This window comes from Ixodes scapularis, unplaced genomic scaffold (assembly GCF_016920785.2).
Source record: "Ixodes scapularis isolate PalLabHiFi unplaced genomic scaffold, ASM1692078v2 PGA_scaffold3__209_contigs__length_174095766, whole genome shotgun sequence".
Classification (NCBI taxonomy): Eukaryota; Metazoa; Arthropoda; class Arachnida; order Ixodida; family Ixodidae; genus Ixodes; species Ixodes scapularis.
In genome coordinates, this window is record NW_024609868.1 from 14,704,526 (window position 1) to 14,722,294 (window position 17,769).

The 17,769-nt window shown below is 44.0% G+C and overlaps 1 protein-coding gene across 2 annotated transcripts; it reads left to right on the forward strand.

The window, feature by feature from the left end:
* The first annotated feature begins 944 nt into the window (after positions 1 to 944).
* LOC8027948 (E3 ubiquitin-protein ligase COP1) lies at positions 945 to 17,522 on the forward strand. 2 transcript variants are annotated; one of them, XM_029991867.3, is made up of 21 exons: positions 945 to 1,326; positions 1,637 to 1,696; positions 1,842 to 1,939; positions 2,029 to 2,090; positions 2,182 to 2,301; positions 2,931 to 2,999; positions 3,118 to 3,177; positions 3,403 to 3,522; positions 3,908 to 4,034; positions 5,652 to 5,769; positions 5,889 to 5,949; positions 6,035 to 6,117; positions 6,197 to 6,305; positions 7,272 to 7,353; positions 7,437 to 7,553; positions 13,388 to 13,505; positions 13,767 to 13,891; positions 14,618 to 14,691; positions 14,787 to 14,846; positions 17,169 to 17,213; positions 17,281 to 17,522. In XM_029991867.3, exons 1-21 carry the CDS (start codon positions 1,190 to 1,192, stop codon positions 17,296 to 17,298), a joined length of 1,863 nt encoding a protein of 620 aa, XP_029847727.1. In that variant the 5' UTR covers positions 945 to 1,189; the 3' UTR covers positions 17,299 to 17,522. The 2 variants fall into 2 exon arrangements, with proteins under 2 accessions (XP_029847727.1, XP_029847726.1); XM_029991866.4 differs by having other exon boundaries at positions 954 to 1,326; positions 14,618 to 14,706; positions 17,281 to 17,521.
* Positions 17,523 to 17,769: the final 247 nt, after the last annotated feature.

Consider the following 17,769-nt stretch of genomic DNA (forward strand, 5'->3'; position numbering starts at 1 on the left):
GACTTAATTTGCTAAAACGCCGTTTAACCAACTGAGTGCCACCCCTGGGTGCATTTCGGTACAATAAAAAAGATGCAATGCAAAGACTAGGACAATCGAGCAAGATGAGACAGCACCTGTCATGTGGGATTGTTTATTTGTACAGAAAATAACTTGTTTCAAGAAAAAAAAGGCTTTCTTTTCTCTTTAGGGTATGTGGTTCTTAATGATAGGACTGTGGTAGAATAATATTTCTTTAGGCTCTTTAAAGCCGCGACGCTACAGAAAGGCCAGGGGCCCGTACCTAAAAGACCTAGTGACCCAGTCCCAGTTAACGTTTTAGATGCGGAGCATCTCTTGCTCGGGCTATGTCCCGCGGCGTCGTAGTCCGCACTCACACTACGCATGCGCAACTCTCCTCGCTGCGCGTGCGTTCTCTCTCTCCAACAGCTCTTTCGAAGTGCACGCAGCTACCAGATGCGTCCCTCTCTCCAACAGCTGCGCGTGCGTTCTCTCTCTCTTCAACAGCTGCGCGAAGTGCACGCAGCTACCAGCTGCGTGCACTTCGCGTGCGTTCGCTTCTACTCACACCGCGCGCGCAGGCGCAGAAGAGCAAACCAATTTCTGCGCGCGTTCAGTTCACCGCTGTTGACTCCACTTCACTGACTTCACTTCGTTCTTCCGATGAAGTGTGATTGTACGACGCTCCGCATCACCCCATGGTTCCCCTCGGGAAGATGGTGTAATTTTTTTTTTTTGGCATAGAGATTATACATACTCATCATAGAATCTCAGTCCCATTGCACTCAAATGCAAAAACAAAACTTAAGAGCAGGGCTAACTATTGATGGGAGTGCTGAACAAACAATAATTGAAAAGTAAAAAAAAATATATTACATATTTTTTTTTTTAACTATTTCGGCACCAGCCGGCGTTGAACCGGAAACGGAAAAAGCGATGGTGACGACCCTTGTGGCCGTTTCTTAAATTTCTTCAAGACCGCAGGCGGCCGCTCATCGCAGCACGGCACGCGAAATGCTTTTCCTTACGCATTTTGAACGTATGATCGCATCCACGAATTTTTTAACCAAGCTGCAATGAGTGCATCAAGAAACTGCTCACGTGTTTAACGCGATTTCCGCACGAGCGATAAACTTTGAGCATCGGGCGTGCATCTTCGTCGATTTGAGCAACGCAGTGGATCGTCTCAATGGCGTCTGTGAACAACACAAGGATTTCCTTCTCGAGTACGACGTCTGATCAGGCTCGAAGGGCAAGAAAGAGACAGCCCTCTGTCCTGAACGGTATTGGCAGCTCGTACGAGGACAGAAACAGCGACTTTCTCTGGTGAGTGCCCTGCGTGGTTCTCTACTATCAAAGACCGCGCTTGTTAAAAAAACGCACGCGTATGCGAATACATGTTACAACTTTTCCTCTTTTGCTTGAAGTACTACCTTTTTAAGTCTCTCACACCGAAAAAAAGAGTGCAAATAAAAATTGCGCTGCACCTCTATCGCTAGCAGCCTTTCCAGATTCGTTCAACGTGCCGATCGATGACCGGCCGTTTGCCTTTTCTGTGCAAAACTGGTTAAATGGATGGACGTATTCTGATTTAGCTCATTTTTTACTCTACTTACTGTTCCCTTTTCCATTACAGTCCTATCTGCTTTGATATCATTGAAGAGGCTCATATGACTCCGTGCGGTCACACTTTCTGGTATGAAACCGGCTTTTGTAGACTTCGTCACGCCCATTTTCTATATTTTTCTTTTTTCTTCCATTGTATATAACTGAAATTACGAGCGTAGGTTTGAAATGGGAGTTCAAACTTAGGAGCTGCTGTTGGTGTAACATCGTTCCAGCTACAAGTGTATCACAACAGGCCTGGAATACAGCAACCGCTGTCCAAAATGCAACTTTGTTGTCGAGAAGAAAGAGCAGATATACCCCAACTTTCTGCGTGAGTGGGACTCACAGAGGCTCGTTGAAATTACCATATTTGGTTGCAAGGTGCAGCGTAACTAATGCAACTGCAATGACCTTTTCCAGTCAACGAACTCATCACAAAGTACAAGCAGAAGCTAGCTGACAAGAAGCTGAAGATGCAAACAGTAAGAGGCTTACACTTCTTTTGGGTAGCCTGGGGTTTTCTTTTGGTGTGAGCTCTAATAGGAGCCTGAACCTCGTTTTACCGCGATCTAGCACAATCAAGCAGTGTCTGAGCTTCACGAGCTCATCGCACAGGAGGCAGACAACATGGACCTCAATGACGTCTACAATATGCTGGAAATCCTTTCGCAAAAGAAACAGCAGCTGGAAGCTGTGAGTAGTTGTCTTGATCATCCTTCAGTTTGTGAGTGGCTGTTATCTTTGTTCAATTTAAACCCGACAAAATGCCGACGGTGCTACAGTTTTGTTGTGTTACATTAAGCCTCCGTCAAGTGGCACCTGTAATCGTGACAATGCTTTTTACAGTTGTTTCCTCGACTCTTTTATATCATGTTGTGACGTAACATGTAACATAACATTCTTTCGTAACATCTTGTAGAGATATGTCGGTGACTTAATGACATTGCACTAGATGCAAGGGGATGGGTGGCTGAGTGCGTTAAAATACTGCAGCTTAGAGCACATAAAGCGAAAGCTCGTGCTGCAGATTCCAGAGATCCTCGGTTCAATCTCTACCCTTGCCCATCTAAATGAACATTATACCGGCGTGCGGTCAGGCCAGCATCTGTACTGCACTGGCTAAATTTCTCATCTACAGCGCAGAGACTGGCCGCTCATTGGGGCTGACTAACTTTCCACTGGCTAACATGACACATTATGTAATGCCCATTGGGCCTTTAAGGGTCGAATAAATGAAAATGAAATTTACTTTTTACTGACTGCAACACTGACTGTCTAATCATTGTGCCTTTATTTGGGTGATTGTTTATTGCCACAAACAGGACTGTAAGGCAGCACAGGCCCAGATACTCAAGGAGTTCTTGCAGCAGGTTCGCAAGCACAAACAGGAGGTGAATTTTTATTTCTATAATCCTCGTTTTTCAGAATTGGAATGCATTGAGCGGTCGTCAAGTGCTGAAATCTTTTCCCTTGCCTCTAAGCCTTCCACCTTTTGCATCTTTTATGCAGCAAATGGACCAGCTGACCAGCGAGCTGAACTTCATTGACGAAGATCTTAGGAGTGTGGAGGTATTGTTTACACTGCATTTTGTAGTACAGAGGTTAGAAATGCCCCCAGTTTTAATTTTTGAACCTAACAAGCAAACCATACTAGGCAAAACAAAGAGCAGACATTAGTGATTTCATAGATTAGGAATATTTGATATTGTACTTTTCCATATAAAATATAACCAGTGAGGAGTTCAGTATGAAGTGAAACTAGCATTTGTGAGCTACACTGCTTTTACCAAACAGGCAGATGTCAAGGAGCCCGAGCGTTCTTGGCTGGCCGGGATGGATTCTTCTTCCTCTGAGCTTCAGGCAGTCCCCGTCGAACAAAGTGCAATGCAGGATGGATTTAATGGCAGCAAGCACGTGAGTTGCTGAGCGTTTGTCAAGCTGCTAAGTTAAATAGCCCCTATGGCGATTCTTTGGTCTTTGGTGTCGCACTGTGAAATCTCGTCAGTCATGTTGTATCCAAACGTAAACTGTTGCAGCACATAAAGCTTGCTTTGTTATTGTGTCTCTGCAGGCCAGGGTTATATTCGCGCTCATTGGGATTTGTGTTCTTCCAGTTTGCTCCCATTTCCCTTGCTCTTGAGGTTCCCAAGATGGAAGCTGTCCATAGGCCCGTGTACTTAATCACTTTCGCAAGCGTCGAACATGTTTTGATGTCGGAAAAGGTGGAGAGTGCCAATTTAAGTCGGGAGTACCCCTCGACAGGGTAGGGTCTGACTTTGCCGTGCCTATGGTGTCGCAGGGTGCCAAGCCCCAGTGGCTTCAGAGTACCCTGGCAGCTCGGCGAAAGCGGGTTCATCTTCATTTCGACGACCTGGAGCAGTGTTACCTGTCGGCACGCACCAAGAACTTGACCTCCACTTCCTCCGGTAAGATCTCTCCCGCTCTTGTAAGCAAGGGCATGCTGTGTAACTCAAGACTCTAGCCTCTCCGCCTTCCATCATTGGTGTGTGGGGTAAAACTGAACTTGATTGTTGCCTCAATGTTTGAACTGTGGACACTGGTTAAGCTTGCATCAAGTCAGGCCGCAATCGATGAGGTTGGAGATGACGTCTCTTCCCGGCAATGTGTCGCAGTGTTGCTTCTAGTGAAGGTGAGATTGGCCACTCCTTCTCGCAAGTTGTGTAAAGTGAAAGAAAATTTCAGCTAAGGCCAGGTGAACTAGAATAAACGTACACACAAAGAAAAGACCATACAGATAGCTGGATTAACAACTGAGTTTTCTTTTTTTCTACCCTTCTACTACGAACCCGACATGAGGGAAATATTTTCTTTTCTTCTTCTTTTTCCTTCCTTCCTTCACCAAATATTTAACCCCTGAAGCACTTTTTTTTTTTGTGCAGTGTGAGTGAAGGTTTACTAAAACATTCATCGCCCTTTTACTTGCTAAAGCAACATGTTTATGACTCCTAAACTGCCTTCTACAGATGAGATAAAGAATAGAGGCAATTACTTTTATAATTTTTCAGCTGATGTTTTTGCCTGTGTTTCGAAGTCATTTAAATAGATATTTGAAATTAAAAAATTTGGGTACGATCCAGACTCTTAGCCTAAATGAAACAAACAGTATCTTTGAGCTATATATACATTTCTAGGTTTCTACGATTGCAAGGTCATCGTGCAGCAGTCTATCTGGATGGAAAACATGGCATGCCCTGTGTGAAGTACCTCTGGTGCTTGCGTTTGTTTAATTATTAGAAGATGCTCTTTCTAAAATGGAGTGGCTGCATGGAACAATGCATCTATGGATCGGCAAGGTGAAAAAAATTGCAGTGGCTTAGCTCGGCTATGCCAGGATATACTTAGCGTGAGCTTAGGTTCAGCTGGTTATTCTTAGCTTTCCTGGTTGTCTAGGATTAGCTTGATTATCATGCTTACTGCTGCTTCAATGACACACACACGGTATATGCATTAGGTGACACATCTATATTTATCAAGCGGCTCCGGTGCAGCGTCAGACTTGGCTACTGCTCAGCGGAGGCGCACAGCTGGGCACGCGGTGGCGCCAGTGCATCTGCCGCAGCTATGACGTCACTCCTCTGGAATGCGCAGACCGGCGGGGCGCGGCGGCGGGGCACAGCGGCGGCAGCTCTGGCACGTTAGCTGTGCGCCGCGTGACGTCACTGCTCCTCGCGCATGCACAGCACGGCTCTCCAGGAGCCACGCGAAACTGCTCAACCTCGGCCAGTGTAGCTCACGCTACAAAAGATTGGTTATGTGTCTTAAGTATGCAATGAATTTTGGGTAGTGTAATCAGGCATGAAAGAGGTCGAGTCGGTTTTGAAAATATATAAATCCTTATCAGGTAATAAAATGCAGCCTGACAGAATGCATCAAACAATACATTGGGGTAACAGTGAGCTAACTTTAGATTTTTGGTTGTTGCATGTAGGCATTCCTTCCTGTTTCTACTTGTTTGTTGCACTCACAGTGGTGGATGATGGCAGGCTGTTACATAGAGTAACTCATCTCACCTACTCTTGCAGATGGCCTCAGGGAGTTCACGGAGAATCTGTCGAAATTCACGAGGTACAGCAGCATGCGCCCTTTGGCAACACTCAACTATGCCACGGACCTGCTAAACGGAACCAGTATTGTATCGAGGTAGGACAGTAGCTTTGAACGTTCTAGGTCTTGGCATTGGCAACTGGGGAATGTGCCGTGTGTGTAGTGCTATTGACTGGATCAGAATTTTCAGCTACCGTTGTCATACTCTTTTTCAGCATCGAATTTGACAAGGACAACGAGTTCTTTGCAATAGCAGGAGTGACAAAGAAGATAAAGGTGGGCAGTCGAGCAGCATTAGTGCATTCTGCGACTTAGTTTTGTTTCCGTGTTGTTTGTAAGAGGCTGCGATTCTCTTTCGCAGGTGTTTGAGTATGGCACAGTGATACAGGACATTGTGGACATACACTATCCCGTCAACGAAATGATGTGCAATTCGAAAATCAGGTGAGTGCTTCTGGAGCTCTCCAACGAGTGCGCTTTTGCCCTGCTGACACCAATTTTCTGTGCGCTCTTTCTCACCCAGCTGCATCAGCTGGAGTTCCTACCACAAAGGGATGCTTGCATCTAGTGACTATGAGGGCACAGTCACCATATGGGATGCCTTCACTGGACAGAAAGTCAAGATGTTCCAGGTTGGGCCACATCGTTTTTCACTGTGCGCGTTTCGGAGCTGTGGCTTAATGTTTGACACATTTGTGGATGGGGTTAAATAGGTAGACGAAGCATAGGTGGTCCACATGAATCCCCCTTCCTAGGATTTGCTGTAATTTGGTGTAGCGGCGTGACTGTGCTGACCAGTAGCGAGTTTTGGCGATTGATCAGGCTGCACCTCGTACAACAGCTGGGATGCAATGCTGATAAAAGTAGTCAAGAGGCCATGAGCAGGAGCCAGCTGTGTGGGGATCGATAGCCTAAGAGTTATATGTTTGTGCATCAAATTTGCTGGATTTTTTGTTTTGTTACAAGGAGATTGCAGTGTTTGGGGGAGTAATGAAATAAGAATAGTAGATGCTGCAATTGGGCACAGTAAAATTTATTGTAGTGAGAAAAGTTAAGTGTCCTCCAATAGGACACAGTGAAATGTATTCTTGTAAGAAACAAGTGTAAGTAAATATACCTGGTTTTTGCTTGCGGCCTTTCGGTTGTTTTGCACCAACCGCCGGCAAGTAGCACCTGGCAGTTTTGTATCTCCGTGTAGTTTGCTGGTAGATGAATCCCCTCAACATTTTTGCATCAAGCATACAAACATAATTTTTTTTTTTTGTATCTCCATGTAGTTTGCAGGTAGATGAATCCCCTCAACATTTTTGCATCAAGCGTACAAATATAATTTTTTTTCTTTTTTTTTTTTAATTTTTTTTTTAATAATTTTTCTTTTTTTTTTTTTTAATTTTATCTTGAGAAAAAGTTATGAAGGTCAGTAAAATCCTGCTATAACAGTTTGGTTCGTAGAATGGTTTTGAAATATACCAGTGTAGCTGTCACTCTAGAATTTATATGCTTTAGACAGGCTAACATTCAGCACTAGTATTATATATGAGACACTGCTTTGGTTGCATCGCTTAATAGGGGTGCCTTTCGCTGTTAATTCTTTGCAGGAGCACGAAAAGCGGTGCTGGAGCGTAGACTTCAACAAGGTGGACACCAAGCTCATTGCGTCAGGCTCCGACGATGCAAAAGGCGAGCTTGAAACGATACAAGATAGGATAATAGTATTTAAAGTGAAAGGCATCTTGGCTAATTCAATCTGCTTTCTACCTTAGTGAAGCTGTGGTCCATTGCCTCGGATCACTCCATTACATCACTGGAAGCCAAGGCAAATGTCTGCTGTGTCAAGTTCAACCCGGAATCCAGATTTCATCTGGCGTTGGGATCAGCTGGTGAGAAACATTTCCTCTCTAGCCCTACTTCTCCTTATTCTTCTCGGAGGCAAAGCTCTGGCTTCGTAGCAGCCTTCTTTGAAGGTTTTGCTGTTGGTAAGCTATTTGTGGGGCGTTATGTGTTTTATTTGCAATGTTACATCCCCACTTTGGAATTTTGATAGGTCGATTACATGAAAAGTCCCGCAACTAGTTAGTTAATTTCTAGGTTGAGTAGAGCTTTCTCTTCAAGCTAGAGTGGAGCCTCGTAAAGTGTGATGTTGCGTGCGGAAAGACCGGCGGTTTGAATGCCCGTGGAATGTTTGACCAACCACATCCTAAGAAGGGTCAGTGTGCGGGAGAGTTGTTTGTACCGTTGGGAACACTGAGTGAACCATTTTTGGAAACTATATCTATCCCATAATTGAGCTTATATGCGACCTCAGGTCACCCGAATGACCTGATATCAAACTATGCTTCATGAGCATTGCAGCCCTTTTTGGTGTATCAGTTTTTTAGACAAACGGGACGAGTCATGAAACTTGCTCTTCAAGCACTTTGACTGCTAAAATGTTCAAAATATGGTTCCCTTTCATGCATTAAATTACAAGATGTGGCACCGAGGTTCTAGCTTATGCACTCCAGTGCATTAAGTGGAGGTTCAGGGACCATAGCTGTTCGCATTGAAAGAATTTTTTGTCAAAGGATTGCCTCGTTTTGGAGCAGTGTGCGAGCATTTTGCCTGCAGTGTCAGCCACTGTCAGACAACTAACATGGCCACAGCTCTTGTCTGTCTTGCTGCAGGGGAGTGCTTGCATGCAGTTCTTTTGGAATGGCACCAGTACTGAATTGTCCTTTGTTCTTGTCTTTGTGCTTCCTTTTAGAGGAGGATGGATGCTCTAAGCTTGGTATCTACAACAAAACCTATCTTCCTTGGCTTTCTGCTCTTGGCTTTCTGCTCTTGGCGTTTTACTCTCCGTGTTTGGCTCTTAGCATTCTGCTCTTGACATTCTGCTTTTGTCTTTCTGCTGGCATGCACATAGGCTTAGATCAGGGGTCTTCAGACATGCTCCTTAATGTGTTTCTTCTTTGTACAGTCGCCGACCGATTTTTCGGACGCCGATATTTTGGACTTGTTCGATATTTCAGACCTAAAGGAGGAACCGTGACCTACCCAACAGAAATAGTGCATATTCACAACTGATGTTTTGGACAGCTTGAAGTCCGAACATTTGATTTTTTGGACAAAATCATTGCGAGCGATCAGCGGAAAAAACTTTTGGAAGCGGCCATTTTGAATTTTAAGTTGGCTGCACATAGATTGGCTTGGTTTGGCAAGCCTAATCGAGTTCTGCTAAGTCCTACCACTAGGTGATGCTGTATGACTTTTTCTTTTCTAGCTGTGTGTCATTATCATCATCATTGTTGTTACCATTTTGCTTTGTTAATTCGCCATTGAAGTCGTGGACTTGCGCCTCATCTCGACCTCATTTCGGTGAATCGTGTTTTCGGACTATACTGGCTTGGACGTCATTGCCCATCTGTTCTTTCGCTGCCGTTATGTGCCGCTAAGAAGCGCAGCAAGTACTCGACCATATATATAATGTTCGAAAAGAAGGCAGCAATTCTCAAGTTAATAGAAAGTTGCCGAACTCAGATGGAGGTGCAACATGAAGCAAGGCACTATTTATGGCTTTTTTAAGCCCGCTTAGACTTAATAAAGGCAAGTTTTTTAATTTGCAGATTTTTCGGACGTTTTTTCGGTCCCTGCAAAGTCCAAAAAATCGGTCGGCGACTGTATATGCCTGCTGTTTCCAAGCTCACACCTTCTTCTGGTATACTTTTATTGTGCGGATCAGTTTTGGTTTTCGAGATGCATGCACTCTACTTGCACTCATCTCATTGTGTCATGCTGCACGAAGAAGCTTCCCTTTTTCATTCCGCAGCACCTTCTTATTCTGGTTTAGTACTCCCAAGGTACTAGCTTTTCATTATGTGTTGAATTATGGTTTTTACATGTGGTGCTGCAACAGTTGCAAGTGGACTGTATACTTTTGGCCTTTGTATACCTAAAACTGCATGTCTAGCAAGCATTTCAGAAGGAGTAACAAAAGTTATGCAAGACTGTCTTAAAGAACACCCTTTCGTCGTTTTCTAAACTTGGGAGCTATGTGGAACATGCTGCAAGCGCTCACAGTGGTTGCTAATACACAGTAAAACTGAAAAGTAGAAATAAGCTTAAAAAAGACAAACTTGATAGAGAAGGAGGCTACAGACAACATGAAGCGACATGGACATGGTCTCATGTCTGCATCATATTGCCTTGCCCCTTGTCTTTCTGTCTTTATTGTCATTAATTTTATTGGTGGCTCCTAGGCAAAGTACCTATCTATGAATCCCCATTTGTCAATTTGAACGCTTGCCGTGGTGCTTGCTATCTGCCAGATGCTCGTTTGCAGTGTATCTGTCGCGTAACAGATTTTGGTTGACTGTTGAAGGCTGCCAGGTGTTCTAGACTAATCCCAGTGATGCAAGTGTTGCGACCAATTGCGCCACGAACGAAAGTCTGCTACGTCTTGCACTAAAGCGCCACTTTTGCTAAGAATAGCATCACACCTGCACCGAGGTAGGCCTAAACAAAGCAAAAAATAAGAATATTTTATTGTTGCTCGGTTTCAATATTTAAAGAAGTCGGAGGAAACGAAAATAGTACAAATATCTTGTTCACAGCATCTCTGTCCACCGTGTAGTTTGTTTAGGTTAGAGCACAGTCAAAGGCCCAAACATATACAATCGCACATACTAAAAGTGCAAGTCGAGTGGCGTTCGCTGCACTTGATTGGTTTAGCTGACGAAAAAACACGTACGGATAGATGATGAATGCCACAATGTCGCGCTTTTGACGCTATTTGATGGGTCCCACTGGCTCGTGGCATCACCTGCGCTTTGAGTTAAGATGAAACGAAGTGTAGACAATGCTAGTCAACTGTGCTGGCCCCTTCATCATTTGAATTTTCAGACGATGTGGTGATGTTAGGAGCTAGGAGTCGCGAGAAAAATTTACAAAATAGTGGGATGGCAGCTATTGTAACAAAACAGAACCAGGGTCTTTTACTCCCGATAATGTATCTGCCGCATGCCTCTATGCCGTGGCTACAGTGTACCGTGGCAGTTGCTCCTCTTGCGTCAACCATCGTAACCACACACCAGCGTGCGCGCGCGTCAAGCTTCACCGCATTGCACCGGAGTGCTAGGAGCAGCGGCTGACATGGGAGGGTGAACGGGTTTGCGCAATGGGCTCGGTAATTACGGACAGTACTATTACAGGTCGACCTTCTTTTGTCTTGACTGTAAATTGACCTCTAATTAAAAGTTAAGGAAAAAAGAAAGCTGGTGCCAAGTAAGGAGAAGAAAACGTGGGTCTGTATTTGAATAAATCCGGTTATCAAGGTAGCTCCCGTGCAGCGGTCAATTGAAAGGGCAGTGAACTTTGACTCAAGTCTAGTTTGAACACCACTAAAGAGCAGCGTCACTTTTAAAACACAAATATAGGAGTGAGTTTTCATAATATTTGTGGGTGGTTGATTTTGTAGTTTATAATATAAGAATCTTGAGTTCAGTGTTCATAAAACTTGGTGGGACGTATTTTTATTTATAGACCTTTTAGCAAATAGTGTAAACGACTAATTTTTCGCGGGCTCAATATTTCGCAATTTAGGTCAAAGCTAAAGTTTTGAAATAATTTGCGGGTTCTAATTATCGCGACGCGTTGGGATCTCAATATAGATTCCAATGTGTCTACATTTTATCGGAATTGTTTGCAGGACCTATTTTTTTGCGACTTGTAGGCGATTTACGAAAATTAGGTCTTCACAAAAATTAAGTCGTTAACAGTATGTTGATTTTTGCTGACATTAGAGAAATTACATTTACAGGCTTAATTAACTATTGAGTGTAAAAGTGGGAGGGAGAGAGTCTTTATCTCAACTGAAGTGCTGCACTATGCTGCATTTTTCAAGCTTTTTTATATACCAATTTTTTTTCAATAGAACCTACTCTGAGTTGAGCCTTTTTTCTAAAAAGAAGACTGTGTGTTCCTTTTGTGTCCTATTCATTCTTACTACAAAAGGTAGTAAGTAATATGCTTCAGTATCAAAGAAGAACCCTCCATTATTATCAAATATGAACTCATTTAGCGATGGAATTAAATTATCATTTTCAAGTGACGTGCCAACAGTTGGTGGCATGTGCTCCAAAAGTGTCAGTGGCTGCTCCAAGGCACTAGCTTGCCTGCTACAAGAGGTCAAACACTGCTTCTAACACTGTAACCCTTAATCTTTTTGCTGAAGCATGCCAGATGCTGTCCTTTGTATGCAAACACCAAACATTTTATTTTCCTTTGGGTTTAATATTGTTGCTTTAACACCAGCTCTTCGGCATTCTTATCCTTTTACCTTTCACTAATTCGCTAGGAGTTTGTTAAAGGGGTAGTGCAACAATTGTAACGTTAAAAGAATTTTCCATTTGTATTTTTTTAATATTGTTTATTTAGGCTCAAGCGACAAAAAACACGCGACTTTCCCCCAAAAAACCGCTATTCCGTTGCATAATCGCAAAGGAAAAACATGAATTATTTGCCAAATTGCAGCTGCCTATGGCGGTTACGAAAACTATGGTGTAATGTCAGTGGTGGACACGCGCAAGTCAACGAAAGCCGTCCCCTTCTGCTGCTACACTTGCCAGCAGCCACATGGCAAATTGTCTTTTCTGTCGATCGCTCGACGCGATCTTCGGCGATGCCAATCCTTGAAAAATGGACAATTGCGGAGGGGGCAGCTGGGGTCTCTGAAGAGAGACCCCAACGGGAAGCCTTCCCACAGACGTCATTAGAAAGATGGCGTGTAAATTGAGGGGCACTTTGACCTTCGATTTGTTTCATTTTTTTTTTTTAAGTAAGAACTGGCGTGCAAGAAAACATGGTTTTCTGTTCTTCATCCTATGGGTGACAGAGATTAATTCTCACAGTTGCAGTCTAACCTCGTTATAAGAGACTTTTATTTTGTCCAAGATTTTGGTCTCTTGTAATAGGAGTTTTTTGTATGCAGATATGAAGTTGAGTCAGTGGTATGTAGAGGAAAACCAACCGAAGTTCACAAATCGGTATGTTATATATCCAAATGTCTGTTGTAACCAGGTCTGTTGTAATGAGCTTAGACTGTAATTGGCCAAAGTCCGAAAATTGTTGCACCGTTGCTTGTAATGCATCACTAAGAACCGGAGGGTTGAGTGATGCTCATAGTGACTCTTGTCATAACTACCTAGTGCCACTACTATTCCTCTTTCTTTGCCTGCCAGTATTTCAGGAATCATTTTCTCAATTAAACTTTGCAAATATGTGCAATCATTATTAATTTTACCAGCAGCTGAACAAGGATGGTTGTGCAATCTCCTGAAAACTGCCTCAAAGACAACAAGAATTTGTGCTGAATGGTCAGCCTTCATTAGGCAAGCAGAGGTCCGCACCCAAATCTCCCGATTAACCGATAAGGTAATCTGGAGGAAACACGGACCAAAAGACTTGACTTAGTGCCTGCTCAATCATATACATATGCCACAGCTATGTCTCAAGTTTTTAAAAGGTTAAAACGGTGCAAACGATGAGGGACAAGAAGCAGAAGGACATATACACAGCGCTGCTTCTGCTTCTCGTCCCTCGTCGTTTGCACCTTTTAAAAATGTCACACCAACTAGCCCAAGCTTCAACCTTAGCCAAATGTTTATTTGCTCTGTGTGTTATGTTGTGGTACTAGGCAATGCCTTTCCCACCCAAGGGTTCCTTGTGTCCTCTGTTCAAGATCACTGTGTGCACTATTACGACCTGCGGAGCACCAAGCAGCCCCTGGGGGTGTTCAAGGGCCACAAGAAGGCGGTGTCCTACGTCAAGTTCCTCAACACCACCGAGCTTGTGTCTGCGTAAGTGGATGACGCCCCAAAGACACTCGCTAGTAGTATCCTGTGTGCCGTGAATGTGATAAGCGTCTGCCATTACACGGTTTGCCGGAAAATCATTCTCGGGCACTGCCATTGAGCCTCCGCTTCCGTTCCGAGATGTTTCTTTGGGATCTGATCATGTTGCATTGTGAATGATGGCCAGCAGGCATGTAGCACGGTCGGGGCAATTCTCATGCATTACATTGTTGGGTCTTGAAACCGGCGGTTCCCATTCTTGCGCAGCTCGACGGACAGCCAGCTGAAGCTGTGGAACATCAACAACCCTCACTGCCTGCGCTCTTTCAAGGGACACCTGAACGAGAAGAACTTTGTTGGGCTTGCAACCGACGGCGACTATGTGGCTTGTGGTGAGCCAACCATTCAACTCGAGTGTCACTTGCAGAGGTGAAATCATTTGAGGAATGCTGTTGGATGTAGTGGTATTGCTTTGTTCATTCTTCATATCGATTGTATTCGGGGCTCTTCTTCAATTGATTGACTAACCAAATACCACAAGTCATCAACGATCTGCCATACTGATCCGACGCGAAGGCACGATTAAAACAGTCGAAAGGCATCTGTCTAAAAGATAAAGTTGTCGAAGTTAAGAGCAGTTTTGGTGTTTTGTATCCCCGTACACGGCGCTTTTTTGTACAAACACTATTTCTGACAAGGTCACCGGTGGCCGGGGCCCTGTACTTGCTAGAAGTAAGCTATCTTTCCAGGTTTTTTAAAAACAAAATAGCCAGTCATGCCAAAAACAGGGGTGGGCATCTCTGGGGTTATTACGGTAATTAGTTCAGTTTCATGTTATCTGGATACATACTCCCTTGTCTTATATTTTTTAGTTGTGTTGAGGAGTACTGTCGAAACCGGTTATAACGAATTCGGTTATAACGAAATAGCGGCTACAGCGAAGCAATCACGATTTCCCATTTCCTTTTGCACTTCGTTATAACCGAAGTCGGTTATACCGAAATAGCGGATATAGCGAACTGATTTCCGATTCCCATTGACTTCGTTATAACCGCTCTCGACAGTAGCAGTTCTGACCGACCCGAGAGAATTCAGAAGCTAAACATTCCACGTCGCAGGGAGCGAGAACAACGCCCTGTACATCTATTACAAGGGACTGTCCAAGCAAGTGCTAACCTTCAGGTTTGATGTGGTGCGCAACATTTTGGTGAGTCTTTAGCCGCGCCAGCACACCGTCGGAGAGAACCCGGGTGCGTGACGAGAGTCCCTTTCGCTTGGTCGTTGCAGGAAAAAGACAAGAAAGAGGAGGACAGCAACGAGTTTGTCAGCGCCGTCTGCTGGAGAATCGTAAGCGGCCCTCTCGCGAATGAGCTCACTCTCGTCTCGGCAGTTTTCGTGCGGTGCCTGGAATGTGTCTTCGATTAATGCGTTTGGCGTCCTACCCAGTCTGTGCGTTGATATTATGGGGTGTCACAAAAAGTATTTTCGTTGTTTTTCTTACCTTAAAAATAGACTATGCATCGTTAAACACTCATTTTCTGTTTGAACGTAGTGCTAGCAGTTCGAACCAGATGCCAAAGTTTCAGAACTAACGATCATCTCAAACAAAAGTTTCAAGCGATTTTTTGAGAATTTCAGTGGGGAAACAGCGCCAGTCAGCTGCATGTATTCGAGGGCCCCGTCGGCCGCCATTTTCCCATAGAAAATTTTAGAAAATCGCTTATAACGTGTGATTAAGACAACGGTCAGATCTGAAACTTTGGCATCTGGTTTGAACTACACTTGGGAAGAGTACGAGCGTTCGGCGACGCATAGTCGAGTTCTGGCAATGACAAAAATCCTCGCAAATATTTTTTTGGGACACCCTGGTATTCCCAAAGTGGCAACAAACGACGTTGCAGAGATTGGTGCGTCACGCTCTTGGATGTCGCGATCTCGGTAGTTGGTCGTAAAAGTTCTGGTAAAAAATCTGCGCAAGTGTCACAGTTGTTGTGGCGTCCAGGCTGCTGAAGCTTCTGTAGACCAGGGACTCTCAAACTTTTGGCCTGGAAAAACCCCCATCCGCCTCAAATGGCAGCCGAGGAACCTCTGCCGATCTCTGCATCGATGTAATAAAGTGGCGCTGAAGCCTATGCATTTTGTAAACAATGCGCATATTAGGGAGTGGCTCAGATCTGAAAGAACACTTTACTTGGAGGGAGGGACAGTCGGGGAAATTTGGCAAACTTTTGGGGAATCCACGAGGGAACTCTGGGTTCCCTAGAAATCATGGGAGTTCCCTAGAGGGGACTTTGTTCTCCGTCTCACCTTACGTCCGGACCAGCAGACGCTACGAGGCATCCTAACCAATCCCGCCTGTGAACATAGCCCGTGATACACTTTCCGCCTGTCGCTGTGCCCTTTCTCCAAGGTCACATTACACTCACATGGCCTTGGATTGGCTCTGATGGCTTGTATAGGGTTGTGCTAATATTCGAAATTTCGAATAGTAGTTCCGAATAATACACTATTCGATATTCGCTTCGAGAAGAACTGCACTATTCGCGTTTTTCGAAGTGTTGATTGCGGCGGGTTAGCCCCGTTGAGTGCGCTTCTTACCAAGCACCGATGCGCTGCAGAGAAACAATACCCGCGGATTGAGCTCCGTGGGTGTTGCTTCTCTGCATTACATTGGTGCTCGGTAAGAAGCGCACTCAACGAGGTAACCCGCCGCAATAAACACTTGGAAAAGTATGAATATCGTAATTGCGTTCTTGGAAGTAAAGCACAAATTCAAAGCGGGATGGTGCACCTGTGCCGACTGTATTTGAAAATAAATGAAAACTTTGTGAATGTGTATATCTACATTGTAGTAAAAGTTTCAAAATTAAACTATTATGCAAGAGTATACTATGTTAGGCAGAGGTGCCCTTACAACTTGCGTTCATCATGCACGAGTCATTGTTTTTTAAACTCGAGATTAAAGAAAGAATATTTTTATAGCAAGATTTGTAAATTCTCTCCACTGGATATAGTTGGCCATCTCTACAGGATTAATTTTATGTCAAATCCGTCGTTTACTTGCCATCCCAAGACACCAGACCATCTGAGATCACAGTTCATAATTATAGATGGATTAATCTTGGCTTATAAATGAACAAGTGGAACCTTCACAAGTTTAGCTGTGTTTTCGTCTAAGCATTATGCAATGGTAGTGAAAGGCGTGGAAAAACTATTCGATACTCGAATTGAAAATATTCGGCCGAAACCACTATCCTCTTCGAACTTAAAATCCACTATTTGCACAGGACTAGGCTTGTAGCATCCGCTGCGCTCGGACGTAAGGTGAAACAGGGTATAGGGAAGACAGTTGGAGGATGTATGCCATAGATGAATGGGAGTTCCCTCGAGGGCACTCTAGAGAAGACAGTTTGATAATGTATAGCATAAACGACCGAGACGGAGAGCTACCCGCGGCAGGACGGGCGTCTGCTGTTGTGCTGGGATTGCAGCGGGCAACAGCACACACTTTTACGACGTCATCGAAGCAGAAATCGAGGGACCACGTTTGAGGACTTGGTGGATGCACCAGTCGGAGACGCATTCCAGGCGGCATGGTTTGGGGGGTCTTTTTGCCGCAACGCCAATTGTTTTACGCATTTAATATGTGTATATGTTGTCTCTTTGTAGGGATCAAGTGTTGTGGTAGCCGCAAACAGTCAGGGCACCATCAAGGTTTGTCTCTTTGTCGGCAATGGAAAGCGCTTCGCCCGCCTAACGACGTACGAACCTTTCGTTGCAGGTTCTGGAGCTCGTCTGAAGTCCTGGAGTATTTCAATTTGTTTCCCGATCCATCATTTTTTTTTTTAGTTAATTTTGCCTCGATTTTGTTTTATTGCTAGGGAAACTTTGCAGGTCTCTGGACTGACACTTTTTGTTTAAAAAACAGCAAGCAATTTCAGCTTTGTATATAATTGTTATTTTGTTAGCCCTGCTCATTCGTTATTGAGCCTCATTTTGTACCAAATAAACCGTACTGGATGTTGCTGTTCTGCGAGCATTTCATAAGAATTGGGGTGCACCTTAGTAGTGTCCCGATTTCTTTCTGTTTTTAGACTTCCTAGCAAGTAGACATGTCGCGGTGAAAATATTTTTTTCTAACGTAAACTTAATCTGAAAAATTGGCTGAAAGCCTACAGTGCGAAGCTTGTTTTTAATTAATCAATTTAAAAAAAAAAGACCACGCATTACTTAAAAGAAAAAGTTTATAAACTTAAAATGTTGCATTGGG

Coding starts and splice junctions, on each gene's coding strand:
- LOC8027948 (XM_029991866.4), top strand. CDS start 1,190: ATGGCGTCTGTGAACAACACAAGGATTTCCTTCTCGAGTACGACGTCT. Junction 2,091..2,181: donor AGAAGCTGAAGATGCAAACA/GTAAGAGGCTTA, acceptor ACCGCGATCTAG/CACAATCAAGCAGTGTCTGA. Junction 5,770..5,888: donor GGAACCAGTATTGTATCGAG/GTAGGACAGTAG, acceptor ACTCTTTTTCAG/CATCGAATTTGACAAGGACA.